The sequence below is a fragment of the Heterocephalus glaber genome, unplaced genomic scaffold (genome assembly GCF_053883595.1).
Source record: "Heterocephalus glaber isolate CG9 unplaced genomic scaffold, H.glaber_assembly_v1.0 deba00001004, whole genome shotgun sequence".
Taxonomy (NCBI): Eukaryota; Metazoa; Chordata; class Mammalia; order Rodentia; family Bathyergidae; genus Heterocephalus; species Heterocephalus glaber.
In genome coordinates, this window is record NW_028258179.1 from 1,807,834 (window position 1) to 1,825,061 (window position 17,228).

The 17,228-nt window shown below is 35.6% G+C and overlaps 1 protein-coding gene across 12 annotated transcripts in view; it reads left to right on the plus strand.

The window, feature by feature from the left end:
• Positions 1-9,479, plus strand: part of Agfg1 (ArfGAP with FG repeats 1) — a 62,128-nt gene extending 52,649 nt beyond the window's left edge. For all 12 annotated transcript variants that reach the window (XM_021247006.2, XM_013066822.3, XM_021247010.2 and 9 more), the window contains one exon: positions 45-9,479. In XM_021247006.2, coding sequence (XP_021102665.1) covers positions 45-104 — 60 coding nt within the window. In that variant the 3' untranslated portion in view covers positions 105-9,479. The remainder of the gene's footprint in view (positions 1-44) is intronic.
• Positions 9,480-17,228: the final 7,749 nt, after the last annotated feature.

Below are 17,228 nucleotides of genomic sequence, written 5' to 3' on the forward strand. Positions count from 1 at the left end.
TTTGCACATGCACCACTTTTATTTGTCTTGTGTTTTTTCTTTAGACTGGTCCACCAACAGGACAGTTTCCAACAGGGAGCTCATCAACCAATCCTTTCTTATAGCCTTATATAGACACTTTACTGGAACGAACTTTTCTGTGGTCACATTACATCGCTCCGCCTCTTGCACTGTTGTCTTGTTTCACTGATCTTAGCTTTAAACACAAGAGAAGTCTTTAAAAAGCCTGCATTGTGTATTAAACACCAGGTAATAAGTGCAAAACAGAGGGCTCTGGTAACAACTTTTAACCTGTGAGTTGGCAGAAAAAGATAGCGGTATCATGTATATTAAAAATTGGCTAATATTAAGTTATTGCAGATACCACATTCATTATGCTGCAGTACTGTACATATTTTTCTTAGAAATTAGCTATTTGTGCATATCAGTATTTGTAACTTTAACACATTGTTATGTGAAAAATGTTACTGAGGAGTTAGATCAGCCACTTTTAAGGTGCTGTCATACACTTGGAATGAATGAACTAAAATCATTTTAACCATACTACTGGAAAGTTACAAAGGCAAAATTGGAAGGTTTTATTCATTCTTGAATTTTTCCTTTCTAAAGAGCTCTTCTATTTATACATGCCTAAATTCTTTGAAAATGTAGAAGGATACCTGTCTGCATAATAAAGCTGATCATGTTTTGCTACAGTTTGCAGGTGGAAAAAATAAATATTAGAAAATATGCTATTGTTTTGTGTTCTTGCTGCAATGCCTTTACCAAAGTGGCCTTAAATATGAGTAGTGAATTGAGAACATCTTGAATTCTTAAAGACTTCTAGTGACTAACTTTTTATAAAAAGGCCATGTAGAAAATTTATTAAAACTACTAAGACTGCTATATTCAGGAATATTGTCAGTGGTAAAAGCATTTAAATGTAGCTTGTCAGATTCACCAGTAATACTTCTAATTTCTTTACAACTTGTTAATTTTGTGAAATTTGTATATATGAAGAACTGCATGTATGTATGTGTATTTACAAATTTTTTAAAAGATCTTGAATTGTCAGACTGCAAAAGGCCTATTTTAACTATTGATTTTTAAATTTTGTCTTTGAATGTATTGGAAGCGGACATGGATTAACTGTGACATGATTGCACCTGTTTTGTTTTGTTTTGTTTTGTTTTTTTTCCCCCTTTGCCGGACAAACTGATATTATCTATAGGACATTTGTTTATGTTTGTCTTCTGGGGAAAAAACTGGAACCCAGTGTTAGGTTAAATTTATGGAATACGTTGTTTAAAGGCAGTGATACTAAGTTTAGTTATATCTTTTTGTTAATATTGAAATGAACTTGTTTAACTATTTATATATATAGTAATGCCTCCTTCATCTAGAGATAATCTGGCTGTCTCATCAAAACAGAACCCAACTAAGAAACTTGCAATTGTTTTTTAAAAATGCCTCTGAGCAATCCATATGTCATAAAGTCTGTATGTTAGAGCACACACCTTTGTTATTTAAAATTTAAATAATTTTGATTATTTGCTTTCTTAGCCCTGTAGCATATTAGTAGTTGAGAAGTGATGACTTGGAAAGGAGACTGAAAAGACATGAAGCGCATACACCGTCCGTGACGCTTATTATAGGGACAGCCAGCCCAGTTTAAAAGACATCACTGTATCACATACTCTTATGATAATGGTCTGTCATTATAGCTCTGCCACCAGGAAAGGGTGAAATTGGTTATTTAAATATGTAATACCTGTATGAAAAGTTTATCTTAAAATGATTCAAAAGTTTTGAAAAGCATTGGCATTAAAAGAGATGAATATCACTTTCCTCAAATAGTTATTCATGTTGAATGCCTTTTGCATTGATGGCTACATGAGTTGTTGTCCTAGTGTTTTAGAAATCTCTCTGGTATTTTGGACTTGGTGTCCAGTGCCCATCTAACTGGAAGTATGGCTTATCTGAACTGTCTGATAAGCAAAGTGGCTGGGAAATCTGGCCCTTTTCTCAGCAGACTGCCTCTTAGAATGAAACAATCGCTACACAGTTCCGTGTGTGTGTGGGTATAGTCTTAAAGTGTTTCTACTTTAGGGAGCGGTCCCTCAACCCATTTTTCATGGAAATAAAACTTAAGACATGTCTTTGAATTTCTGTTTTAGCTTGTATCAAGTCCAAATAAATTCATATGTGTAAAATTATATAATTGTAGGCCATTACCCAAATAACCTACCAGGCTTTCCATTTAAGAAGTAAATTAAACAATTGTTATCAAAATAATTTTAAAGACTATTTTTTTCCTGGGTAAATCTTGAAGTTTGTAATTAAATGGGAACTTTTATTGACTTATTTCTAATGAATACTTAAAAAAAAAAATCAAGTGTTTAAGAAGAGACCCAGCTTTAAAGTGGATTTTCTTATGATCTTTATTGCTTAAAAAATAAAAAATCAACTTCTATTCAGCTTTTATATTCAGATTTGCTTCTAGCTTTATATAGACCACCAAAATTGTGTTGAATACTAAAAAAGAGAAAAATAAAAATAAAAAGAAAGTCCTTGAATGCGAGAAGGCTTGAAGACTTTGAAACTTACTGGGATACTGGTTGAAGAATCAAATCGTTCCTGTTATATCCTTGTCCAAGAAAGAAATTTGTCTTTTAGGTTGGTAAGAACTTTGTGTAAAGGTGTATTTTATTGTTTTTTGAAATAGAAAATGTTTTACTCTCCATTTTTGTGAAATTAGAGATTAGTTTACTGTTTTCTTCCTTCAAAAGCAAATTTGAAAAAGCATATTAGTTTTCACCTGTGAGGACCCCTGCTCTCAGCACATCTCCTTTGGTACAGAGCTGTGTGTTGGCAGGGTTGAGAGGACAACCACCTGCAACTTTATGCTATAGCAACAGTTCTGGAACATTTTGGTCTCAGAACCATAACTTTTAAATATTCCTGAAGATCTCCAAATAGCTCTTTTTTATGAAATTGGTGTCTTTCAGAATATATAAAAATGATTAGAGGTAGTTTTAAAATGTGTATGCATTCTAAGTATAACTGTAATCCCACTGCTTGTTATTATACATGACATATTTTATGTAAAATAACTTTTCCAAAACTAAAAAATAGGAGCATTGTTCTACCTTTTGCACATCTTTTTAATATCTGGCTTAATAGAGACAATGAAGTTATCATACTGCTTTTTCATTCCCATTTTATTTTCTATATCCTGTAGCATGAAGGCTGTAGAAAACTATACTGTGTACTTGAGAAATCTTGAGTGTGCAAAAGGCATAACAGGGGCTGGGGATTTAGCTCAGTGGTTACATCACCTGTCTTGAAAGTGCAAGGACCTGAGTTCGATCCCCGGTACCAAAAAAAAGGCATGTAACATCTGCATATTACGAAACTAGTTTGACCTTGTACAGCTTTGACCCTATACAAGACCTTGTGGACTCTCAAAGATTTCCAGACCACACTTTGGGAACTTTACATTTGTATGTTTCCTGAACAGTATTTCCTTGTGGAGTAAACACTCTACTTCCTACACTAAGATTTTTTTTATTTGTTTACTTAGTGGGAAAAAACTGAAATTCCAGTTGAAATTACAAATTTCTTAACATGGCTTTAATTGTTTCAATGCAATAATGGTGATATAGAGCAAGGCTTTTAGTATATCAGGCATTTGCTAACTGCTTTTCTTAAATTCTCACATATGATCCACAGGCATAGAAAAGTGAAGCTAGTTACAGTTTTGCTTTTGGGAGTAAATATTTTATTGTTGGACTAAAAAGATGACATTTATGTGAGTAGATTCTTTTTTAATCTTTGAAATTTCAGGTTTTTATATCTTACATACCTAAAAATACATACTCATTTACCTTGAATTTCTTTCATAATTTGATGAAATTAGTACAGCTCTTTTCTAGAGTTTTAATTACACTTTAGAATAAGGTAAATAGTAGAGCATATTTTAAACTGATGACACATCCAAGGTATCACAGTGATTCCCATTTTGTGAGGCATCGCACCTTTATTGATGTATTTTGTGACCTCTTCAGTTTTAAAATTTCCTTTTTTTTTTTTTGGGGGGGGGGTTACCGGGGATCAAACGTGGGTCCTTGTGCTTGCGAGGCAGGTGGTGGAACCACTGAGCTAAATTCCCAGCCCTAAAATTTTCTTTTTAAAAGATACTAGATTTATATTAAATTAACCTATTTATTGTATTGAATTTATACTCATTATTTAATTTTTTTGTATATTTTAAAGTAGCATCATTAAGCTTTTTATTTGTGTGGCTGTATTTGAATAGAAGAATGTATGACCATGGTGTGGTCCAGTGTTGTGCTGGTAAATATTCAGCAGTCATGCTTGTAGTTGGGATACAAGTACTGTTTTTTTGTTTGTTTGTTTGGTACCAGGGATCGAACTCAGGTCCTTGCGCTTGCACAGCAGGCGACGAAACCAGTGAGCTAAATCCCCGGCCCTTGGGATACAAATACTGTCACTATAGCTACTTTGACCTTCTAATCATGTCATGTAATGTACTTTAAAAGAAAAATACACCAACAGATCACACCTTTGCAAGCCTGCTCCAGCACAGCGTTGATACATATTTCCACAGTTCCTTCTTTAAATTTATCAGTCTTTTGATGGTTGTATCTAGTATTTGGAAAGGATTTTGTTTTGTATTATTTTGTTGTTAGTATTAATTCATTCAAACATTTGGATACAAAGTTCATTTCAAAATTATATCAGGCACTGGAAAGAGCCTACGCATTGCGAATCCGGGTTTTAGAAGTCTGATTATATTATGTGCTAGTGTAGAGGTTATACTTTGTGGCTTCTGCTCAGAATGCTGCATGTTGTTTCTGTTTGGCCAGCACAGTGTTCCAAAAGTTGGTTTTTGAATCCAGCACCTAGAGCATGTCCTCAAGTGGCCACTATCATAGCCCTCCCAGTTTTCTTTTGTTTTTTTTTTTGGTACCAGGGATCGAACTGGGGTCCTTGCACTTGCGAGGCAGGCGGTGGAACCACTGATTTAAATCCCCGGCCCCCCAGTTTTCTTAATCTCAAATATTCAGATGCTTTTTCGGGGCCTTTGATTTGGCTTTTCCAATGGTACCTTTTTTTCTGACTTGGGAATAGTTGTATAAAGTTTAAATTCATGGTGATCTTTTCCAGTGAAGCCTTCTGCCAAGAATGTATACCAGATAACCTCTATCCATCTGCTTATTTTATACCAGCAATGAGAATTTATTGTATATTTAAGTCTTTTTTTTTTTTTTTGGTCCTGGGGATTGAACTCGAGACCTTATGCTTTCGAGGCAGGCAGCAGAACCACTGAGCTAAATCCCCGGCCTTTAAATCTATTTTTGAAATCTGGGCTTGGAGTTTAATGCAAATAGAATGTTGTGTTTTAGGCTTTTGTAAAAAGAAAAACTGATCCTGGATGAAATAGTTCAACTTACGACTAAAATGCCCGTCAGTTTTTTAAAATCAGTTCTTTGAAATCTTGAGCAGTTATTTTCCAAGTTATTGTGTGAGCAATAAGAGTACAATTTGAATTCTAAATTCTCAGCATTTTCTTCCCTTCATTTTTGAGTGGAGAGACAAAGGAAGAAAATACCAAAGAGCCTTCTAATTTTGATTATATGGTCATACTAAACGCACAGGGTTATGAGCTAATCTTATGTAGTCAGTGTTTCCTAGAATGGTTTGGGCACAATCAGGTTTGTTATACTTTTATTCCCACACTCCAGAGAAATATAATTTTTTGTATTCTTGTGTAGTCTTTCAGAAATGTCATCATTTATTTTATATCTTTATATATCTTCCCGCTGTCCTTTATTTAAAAGTTCAGTTTTATGACTTGGTTATTTTTGTTTAAATTGATTGTCTTTCCATACTGCCACATCCAGCTCTAATTCATTGTTTTAACAGCTTCAGGATTCTCTTGTATGGATATCCCTTTGGAAGAATATTTGCTTATAGACCTTTTTTTCTCACTAAAAACATTATTACAACAAGAATTTCCTTTTGCATATGTGATTACTCTTGATTCTGTCTGACTGGAAACTTTAAATGAAATACTCTATTTTGGGGCTCACCAGCTGTTTTTAAGCATGACATTTTTTCTATTTAAGAAATTCTTCCAAATGAGAAAAAGTCCTTCAAATTGAGCATCATAAAATACTTGAAAAATTCTAGTTTTAAATTGAACTATGAGGGCAGGAAGTTCACAGATTGTACAAGGTCACATCTATTTCGAACCTTTGCCATCACTCCTACCCATGACTTTCGGAGTTTCTAAAGGTACAGATTTGTAACTTTGTTTTACAATTTCTTGGTATTATGCCTTTTCTTACCCATATTAGCTTAGACTATACCTTATTTTTAAGAAGAAAGAATACAGATTAACTATGACAAAGTATTTTAGCACAACCATGTATTCATCATCTCTTAGCTTTCTTGGTTTTGGAAAAGATTTGAGTAATAATTTGAAAGTTGATTCTGATTTCTCACAGATTAGAGTTCAGAAGTTTCTCAAGATGTATTTACCATCAGTTACGGATGGGACTTACTTTTTGGAAAAGTTGCGTTTTATGAGGAATGCTTGCCCTAATGGCGTATTTAAAAGTACACGTGCACTTTAAGGTTAGAAACAGAAAGCCAGGGATCTTCTGAAAAGTTCAAAAGAAAGAGTTGCTTCTAGCCAGCAGGGTATGTTTTTTTGGGTTTTTTTGTACCAGGGATCGAACTCGGGTCCTTGTTTTTACGCAGCAGGCAGCAAAACCACTGAGCTAAATTCCCGGCCCCAGGCTAAACTCTCAGGCTTTTTTTTTTGGTACCAGGGGATTGAACTCTGGACCTTGCGCTTGTGAGGCAGGTGCCAGACAGCAGGGCATGTTTTGAAAATGTTATGTTGTTAAGATTTTTGAAAACCAGTCTTAGTACAGGAGGTGGTTTTAAGTATTAGATGAAAACTTACAGACTGAATTCAATATTCATTTCTAAAATACTTCAGTACGATAAATTTGCTTAAATTATTGTCCATTGTGAAATAATTGTTGGAAGAATTTTTTAAATAAAGGCTTCTGAATTTGTATACTATTTGGGATAGCCTCTTTCCTTTAACTATCATAACAATATCTGAAATAGTGGAAAAAATTAACCTGTTTATGTTGTATATTACTGTAATACAGCTTGTATATCACTGACCTTTTTCATTCCATTTAGCTAGTTATTAATAGCTGCTAATTAGTGCTACTTTTTGGTTTGCTTTTTAAATTATAAGACACCTGCATTTTTAAAAGGACAGTATTTGTAACTTGTAATATTAATCTCCTTTCCCATCAAAGATGACTGCCTGTCTTGAACTTCATGTTGGTGTAGGTTGGTTTTGAGACAGCAGTGGAATGGAGCTTCACCTGCCCTACTAAATATAGAAATGTAAAAGATAAATATTGAACTGCCCCAGTTCTTCATACTCCTAATCTTATTTCCCTGTAGTAGCCAGTATTACTTGTTATGAATCCATCCTGATTATGTACATTTATATTGTTTAGATTGTTTTTACTAACCACCACTGGAACCTGGAAGAAAGCTTTGGTTTCCTTGGAAAGAACGAGCATTTCCACTCCCACTCAACCTACCCCTTGTTTAATGTTTTTTTTTTCTTATTTAATGAGAAAAGATTCAATTTTTGGTACCGGGGATCGAACTCAGGTCTTTGCGCTTGCGTAGCAGGCGGCGAAACCACTGAGCTAAATCCCTGGCTCAAGATTCAATTTTGAACCTATTTTTATTTTTTTCTTAAATGACATGCTAACCATTGAGGATTGCGACGTTTTGAAAAATATGAGTCAGATTTCCTGTGTTTAGTCAAGTTCTGCTCTTAACTGGCATTTGGGTTCAGATGCTTCAAGTTCCCTAACTTTAAAATGAAGCCTCTTCCAAATTTTAATGTTTTCATCAACCATTAGGAGTATATGTTTAAATTAGAGCGGTGGGTTTTGGGAATTGGAGTTAAACTCTTCAGAATAATTGCTGTTAGACTGAACAAAAAACTGACTTTTTAACCACTTAGTGTTTACCCCAGTGTCTCTCGGGCGATGTGTTTATTCGTGTACTCACTATCCCGAACATCCCAAGGGCAGGTGTTATTTCAACCACTCGATTCTTATAGTGGATACATTTGGTAAAATTGCCATTTTTATATTTCCTGTTATAAAAGTTAACAAAATATGCAATTTTTGATCGTCCTATATTTAAATAATTGGACTCTAGTGAGTGGTTACATGTCAAACTAACAACTTTATAGATTTGAGCTAAATGCTAAATAATATGAACACCACATTCCTACTTTGGAAACTACTTCCAGCATTTTTAGTAAGTAGGAGTGTGGATTTAAGAGAACAGCCACACAAAAAACTACACATACTTGTTTCACAAATATTGCTAGAAGTCAAAACTCACAGCCTTTCTACCCCACCAATTCAGTTTCTTTATTCCTACCACCACATTTACTTATGTGAAATTTTATATACATTATTCATTCATATATAAAGAGAGTGAGAGAGATAGACATATATATAGAGAGAGACAGAGACAGAGAAAGGGAGGGAAGGAGGGGTCTCACTGTGTAATCCAGGCTGGCCTTGAACTCACTGCATAGCCCAGTCTGGGCTTGAACTCGTGGTGCTCCCACTGCCTCAGCCTCTCAGGAGCTAGGATTTCAGGTGTGAGCCATTACACCTGTAACTTCTAACATTCCTGCAGGCTTGAACCACTGGTGGCATATGCACGACTTCCACCAGTGACTGAGAGCTGCCCACCAGTGAAAAGAATTACGGCCCTGTTGTGAATGTGTTAATACTGTTTTCTCCACATAACAGTTTTCTTTGAAGTGAAATACATTTAGTATTTTTTTTTCTGATTGTGAAAATATATGTTCATTGTAAAGGACCTGAAAATACGGAACTTTTTTTTAAATGAACTTTATGGTCCTGTCCAGTTACTGTATTGTTAAATACTTGGGAATTTCGTTTCATGTATAACTAGATATAAAGACCCCCTTACAAGACCGGATCATGCTATGCTTACTGTTCTGTAACTTCTTCCTCAGTATATCCTGGGTTTCTTTCATTGTCAAATATATTCTGTTCCAATGGTCTGTCACTCTGTGGAGTTCTCATAATCCCCGTGGTAAATGTTGAAACGTGGGTCTCTGAAAGTTTCCAACATTGACAATTTTACCTGTTTTGTGCATGGTGTGTGTGTGTGTGTGTGTGGTTTAGGATCATGTTATCTTACAAATGGAGTTGATGAATGAACAGCATACATTAAGAACTTTGATACATTTCAGAAATGTTCTGTATTGCAATATGTAGTGTTTGTGGTCATTTGGCATATTTCATGTTAACTGAATACCTCACTATGTGTAACATTTCACCTGGAATTATGTCTTGGAATAAATTTTGTAAATTACATTATTGGCTTCATAAGGATTGACTTTATTGTCTCAACTTGGTTATTATGTAAAGGAATTGTTTAATTTTTACACACATCAAATAGGCATGTGAGCCACTTTTCTACTTAACTGCCAGTCAGAAGGAATTCTTTTTAATGATTACTAATCTAGGGAATATGAAATACCGTAATGCCTCATCTTTCTTTCTTCCTTTTGATTACGGCTGAGTTGATTGTCCCCATGATTTCCTAGTTGCTGTTTCGCATTTATGATTTGTCTTAAAAGCTAATTTTAAAATATTAATTGAATCATCTAAATTCTTTTTATTTAGCATATTTGGGATTAAAGAAGCATAAAGTAGAATTTTTCTGTTGCTTATGTCATTTAGGCTGAATAATCTCATCTGTAATGAGGTGATTTAAAATCTAAAATCAGATGTGCTGGAGCATAAGCAAATCTAGATACTGCTAAGTTTCCCTTTATTGTTATTATCAAAAAAAGATAACTTATTCAGGTCCTCTAGTTGAAATAATCATTATTCGTGATCACAAGCTTTTCACCCTACCATGTATCTGCTCCACACCAAAAGGCCTGTTTTTATTTGGTGTGTGAGTCTCACTGTGATGTCTGTATATGGGTGTTTAATTAGTTTGTGTAGAATTTGATGTACCCCTTGAGTCTGTCTCGCTGTTTTTGCACCCTATTCTCTTTTTAGTACCTTTTAGGGTTGATAAAAGCTTTAAAGAAGGACCTAGGGGAAATTTTTGGATCCTTGAAGGATTTTAATCATTTGTCTTTATAGTTACCAATATCAGTTCAGACAAAATTTTCATAAAGTTATCACAGAAGAGTATTATAAATTTAGAATATATAAATCATAATATGGTTTTAAAACAGTACTGTATCTTTCAGCCTTATTACTTCAGTTATTAAATGTATTTGGGTAGCTCTCTCAACAGGAATCACTAGGCCATCCATTTATTCCTGGCCCTATTTATTTCCAGTGAACTAACTTGTGAATACTTTAAAGCAATTTGTAAATCATAGTTGGCTAGAGACTTCTAATATTTCATTTCATATTTAGAAATCATACAGATCAACTTTATTTTTAAGTGGTGTTCTAGAAAAAGAAGTCATGAAGGACTGTATGTTAAAAGTTGTAGTTCCGTGTAGTAGGTTTTAATTTGGTGCTACTTTGCTGAATGATTTGTAAACATTTCCTGTAATTCTCACATTATACATAGGCATGGTATGATAACTTTTTTACCAAACAAACCAGAAATGGCAGTTTGCTTTCTCAAGTAAAGTAAGTGCCGGGACTGAGCCTTGAACCCAGTGTTGGGACTGTTGGAGATCTTCGGAACCGCTTCACTGTAGTGCCTTTTAAGGAACTGGTAATCTAGGTATAAGTGCAGATTGGGCTTTGGGAGAGCAGAAAGAGTAGTAGATTTAAGACTGAGGGACAGGAGTGAGCAGAAGGGGAAAGAAATGGGAAGAGTGTTTTGTAGGCATGCTCTGCTGATGGCTAATTGTTTGAAGTTTGATTAAAGAGGATATGTGTGGTTAGAAGTACTTACTGAAAAACACTTTTCAGGCCCCAGTGGCACGAAGAACATGGAAAGGTTATAAGAATCAGGAATATTTAAATGAGTGCCAAATAATATCAGATTGGGGATCTCTACAGCACATATGTTCCACCTAAGGCTTTGAGGGTGATTACAGTCATTTGGTATACAGTGGTCTTGAGGACCCACAGCTGGGCTGATCTCGCCTGCAAGCCTGTTAGCCACACAGAATCTTAGGGCCCAGCCCAGAGTAGTAAGTGAGAATCTGCATGTTAACATAATCCCCTGTGATTCGTATGGAAACTAAAGATCAGTGTGCACTGAAGTAGACCCTATGTTACATAACTCATCTTTGTGTCTTTCTTTTAGAAGTTAATTTTTCAGGTTAAATTCACTGACCAACCTTGAAAAGCTCATCTAAAGCAATTCTGTAAATACGAATTTGATTTAAAGTTCCATTAAGCAATTTTAAGTGCATTTCCAAGAATTAGGAGTGTATTGAGAGTATTTTATTTTATTTAAAAGGTAAAAACTGGGCCAATATCAATCTAGGACACAAAGGCAGGGGGAGCTGTCACAAAGTTGTGTGTAAAGAAAGCAGTTTCTTTGGTTTTTCCCCCGGAGCATATTGTGGAAGAGAAATTTGAAGAGCACAGGTTCAACTCAATATGTGCAGTCACGTGGAAGAGGGAAGCAGGCCCTGCAGATGGAGAAGCACGAAGCTTTTGTGGTGCTGCCAGTCCATGTGTAGCACTGAGTTCTGTAGAACGGTACTGTGGAGGAGCAGGTGATAGGTGCTGCCTACTCCATGGGCCAACATAGGGCCAGGTACTGGGGCCTGGCTGACAGGAGCAGCGGTTCTGATGGTGACATTAGAGAGACACTTAAATTGGTTTGCTTACACCTTGTTGACTTGTGAAGTTTAAAAGCAGTCACTTCATGAGTCTGTTACTTTGCACTTTTAGAAGAGTAATGTATGTTCAACCGAAGAAAATAAGCTTAACCTAAACACCCTGTGAACACCAGTATCGTTTTGGCATAGATTGTTCACTGACTGTTTAGTGTGATGCATTTTATATATTGTATACAATTTATGTAAATTTTGTATTTCCTTTTAAATGTTAATAATTGGTAAAATCGTGTACAAAGCCATATTAAATAGCTGTACTACCTGTCTCTTCAAAGCATAAATTCATTGCTAGTCTTGTCAGGGTGTACACATTTGAAATGTCTAGCTAGTATATATTTTAGGCTTTGCAGGCCACGTGATCTCTGCCCCAATTACTGGGCAGACCTAGAGCAAAAGCAGCTAAAAGCAATGTAAATGAGCCCAGCTTCATCTTAGTGAAATACTAGGTAGGGAACCAGGCCTGGGGGTAGTTTGTACACTCCTGCTCTGGAGGAACCATTAGATTGTTTGCGTTCTTTCTGAGCATGAGCTATGCTGTTATTGTATTTGCATAATTAGTTTCACAATTCAATCCCTATAGTAGGTTCTTTTGGGCCAAAGGGTATGTAGAACTGAAAGTCAATTCATTTACTAGTCCTCCAGAAAGATTTCCCAACTAAGTGTTCTCACAAATTTTTAAGTTTATTCTTCTGGAACTTTAGTAGCACTAGTTATTTTTTCTTTGCCAGTTTTACGGGTTAGAGATGTTAAGACTTGTTTCTTAAATTACTGATGACATTGATCATCTTTTCATACTCTGAATTCTCTATTCTTGACATTTTGCCCTTTTCTAGTATGCTTATGTCTTGAAAATTACTTTTTAGATCATCTTGTAGGTTAATATTGAAGAAAACTAGTTATGTATTTTACAAACATTTCTATTTTTTAATATACAGAAATTTTGTATCTTTATAAAGTTAAATTTATACCAGGCATGGTGCTGGGTGCCTGTAATCCCATTACTCAGGAAACTGAGGCTGGAGGATTGCTATAAGTTGGAGTCCAGCCTTGGCTACATACTGAGTTCAAGGTCAGCCTGAACTGCATAGCGAGACCCTGTCTCAAAAAACGAACAAAAACCTTAAATTTATCAATGTTTTCTGTAATTTGACTTTGAATTCATACATAAGAATCACTTTACCAGTGTTATCTAAACATTCACCTATATATTTTCCTGCTACTTTGTGGTTAGTTTTTATGTTAATTAAACAAGGTAGATAACATTTAAACTTTGGGGGAGGATTATTAGTAATACTAGGGAGGAAGTCCTGAGTTCACAGATGATCATACAGTTCTGTGAATTTACTGGTCAAGGATATGTAATATAGATAAAAGACCAAATGATGTAGTCCTGGAATCTCTTGCAGGATCACAAGGGTCAGATGAGTTCACTTTTGAAGTGTCAAACTCCAGGAGAGATGTAAAGAACAACTAGAATAAAGGTAAATAGATTTTGAAAGGGATGGGGAAGCACTTGTGATACAGGGCTGGGCCTAGTGGTAGGCTGGGTGGAAGACAGGAAACAGAGTTGGGGAAAAGGGAGCCAGCCAGCTGTGACTGTCTTGTGTGACCATGCTATCTCTGTGGGCAGAGGAGACATTGAAAACGTCCCACTTAGGCTGTCCAAGAAACCTTGGTCCAAGATAGGTACTTGAACTGTCTTTGCTAATCTAGAGGAATTTAGCTATGTGTATGAGGAAACTTCAGGAATTGGAATGTTAATTCAATGGGTAAGTTTGACAGTTTTGTGGAAGTTTATATAAGGAGGAACCAGGTAAGGCTGCCCATTTATTGCTTAGAAATCTTCAAGAAAACTTGTTATGGACCTTATAGATAAAGTCATGTCTTAGCCACAGGGTTTGATTCTGAGTTCACAATAAATTCCACAGAACATAAGTAGAAAATAATTTTTTGAAAAGTAGCGAGTACTGAGACTAGTTCATAAAGTGTGTAAGGAATAGAGAGAAGCATAGAATTGCTCTGAAGGAGATTATGATGTATTTAAAACTGTATACATAAAAAGGTAATTTTTAAAAGTTCCATTTCATTTTCCCTAATCTTTTAGAACCGTTAAATGGAATAATTACATAAAATTAATACATGTTTATGTTGGATCACAGCAATAAACTTTTATACTGCCTCCTGACAAAATCTGGCTCTCCACTTATTTTTGTAAACAAGTTGTTATTGGAATACAGCCACACCCATATTTTATTCAATTTCCATGTTGCTGTTGCCCAACAGAGAGAGCAGTGTGGTTATGATTAGAGACCTATGGCCTACAGAACTTAAACTACTCCTTTATAGAACAACTTTGCTGACCCCTGCTCTAGCTAAATTAGGAAAATGTAGACAGTATAAAAATGTTTAACTTGTCCATACCTTTACTGTTTTAAATGTGACCTTATGAGTGCACATTTTATATGCCAAAATTTAAAATGGTTGTATATGATTTTATACACGTTTTTAGCCACATATGCTATTAAATATTGGGAAACAAGATTTTTAATGCCTAAATAGTATTATGTAGCATAGAATTTATTAAATTCACAGTAATTTATAATACACAGTACTTTATTAAACATTCTCTTATTTTGATTTCATTAGTACAAATATTTTAACAAATACCCTTATACACGAGTCTGTGTGTGTGTGTGTGTGTGTATATATATATATATATATACACATGTTGTCATTTGTTTTGAATGATAAATTTCCAGGTGTTAACTTGATGGAATTAATCTTTTTAAGGTTCCTCATAATGTCAAAATTACCCTCAAAATACATTTTACTAAGTTTATGCTCCCACCATTAAGATATGAATGTTCATTTTCCTTGACCCTTATTGTGTAGGACTTTTAAGTGATCATGGGCATTATTATAAGGAAAAAACAGTGTCATTGAATTGCTAAAGAAGCTGACCCTTCCAGATGTTGATTTGCTTGTTTTATTTCCTCTTTTGGCAGTTGCCTATTCTTGTGCCTAGTGTGTTTCTTTTTTTTTTTTGGTACCGGGAATCGAACTTGGGTCCTTCCGCTTGCAAGGCAGGCGGTGGAACCATTGAGCTAAATCCCCGGCCCGCCTAGCCTAGTGTGTTTTCTTAATTTGCATATGTGAGTACAGCATTCATCTCCTCAGTACTCCAAATGATAGTTTCATTATACTTTATGCATGTTTATGATTTAGTATAGTATTTCTAATTCAGTTCACCACTAGGCAGTGAATTCTTCTGCAATAGCTCTGTTAGTTACCTCTTCATTACTGTGATCACCACTGGGCTACATGGGCTCAGCACTTAATAAATGTTGCTTGGAGTAATGAGTGTTTCTTGGATCAACTAATGGGAAAATAAGAGCACTAAAAAGAACAGTTTTTAAAAAAATTTTATCTTCATCACCCCAAATATTAATTAGCCAGGAACCAAGTTAAGTATTGAGTTTTAACAGTAAATAAAACATAGTACCTATCCAGAAATCCAGGGAAAATCTTGGAACTATAGTGTGATACAAGTTACAGTGTAGTGAGGCATATAGACAGTGCTCAGTGAAATAAGAGCTTTATAGAGGCTCAGGTGCTATGGATACATACAGGAGAGGCGCTCAACCCAAAGTAGAGCACTGAGACAGACTTTCTATAAAAAGAAATTTCCAGCTGAGACTTGAAGAATGAGGGAGAATTTATCTAGTTTGGAGAAGTGTAGGCACTGAGGTCACCTATTGGAAAAATCCAAGGCTTGCAGAAATGTAAAGCTTTAGCTGAATTCCAGATTGTGAGAAGAATGGAACCTGGAGGCAGAACGATGAGGTTGGGCTGGACAGACAAGACACCACCTCGTGCAGGGCAGTGTGAAGGAAAAGTGATTAAGCACCAAAGTATTTTAAGGAGTTTAGTATTAGAATTTTGAAATATGATTTTGGCTGCAGTGCAGAGAATGAACTTGGTGAAGAACAGATTCAGTAAGAATTCCCTCCTGAAGGAGTAAGATGAAGCAAGGAGACAGTTACAAGGTTGTCCCAGTAGTTTACGTGAAAAGCCATGGTGGCCTGAGCCAACATCATGGGAGGTTTCAGTGGTAGGGGAAAGAGCTCTCATGACCCTCAGACTTCTGGGTCATCATTGGATGGATGAGAGTGGCATTGGCTGATCTGGAGAGGCAGGTGGATAATGGACAGATGTTGAGTTCAGTTTTAGATGCATTCCTGAAAGTCTTGTATGTGTAGATGCAATCAGGCAGATTCTCAAGTGAGATGTCTGAACCAGATGCGCATTTTTGAGTCAGCACATTCTTAGTACTTGGAAACAAATAATACTATGGAAGAGCTTTCCGTTTCTAGTAATGAAGGAACAATTTCTGACCAACCCTTCCATGAAAAACAATTCTGGAGAAATTCTGAAAATCATTATCTGAAGACCAGCCAGTAGCAGGCAGAAACTAGACGGAACTGACAGTTTGAAGTAAGGGAATGGCATTGAGTTTCCTTAGTCTCAGTCAGCTTCATGTGGGACAATTAAAAGTTCCAAAATACCCAAAATCTGTTGTCAAAGTCTACTTGCATATGTGATTTTTGTGTTCAGAAGGCTAACTGCAGGCAGCCCAGTCAAGGCTGAAAGAACTAAACAGCTTTCTGCTGCTATTTATCTCAGAGATAGTGGAGTTTGGAGTTTGAGTCCAGCAAAGTAAACTGGTAAAACAAAAATTTTCAGAGGAATAGAATCGAATCCATTGTCTCAACAACAAATTAATAATTAATACCATGTCCAAAGTTTAGTAAAAATCACTAGATGTCAAAAAAACCAAAACCCCAAAAACTAGATGTCTCGGGGTCAGCACACTAATTGGTTAAATGAGCAGATAGTAAATATTTTAGGGGATGCAGTCCACATGGCTACTGTTGTAACTCTTCAACTTTGCCATTATAACATGAAAGTAGTTACATGTATGAATATAACTGTTCTAATAAAACTTTATTAGAAATGGGCTATGCATTAGGTTTGGTCAGCGAGGCATCATTTGCCAGCCCGACTGACTGGCACACATGGAGAAGGAGGAAAATTTGACCCATACCCTAGAGAAAAGACAACACATGGAGGCCAACCTGGAAATGACCCAGACAAGGATTTTAAAGCACCTAATATAACTGTGCTCAAGAATGTAAAGGAAAATTTGAACATAATGAATAAAATGGTACGAAATGTCAGAAAAGATCTCCGGAAGGGGTAAATAGAAATGATTGAGCCCAAAAATACCACCTCTGAC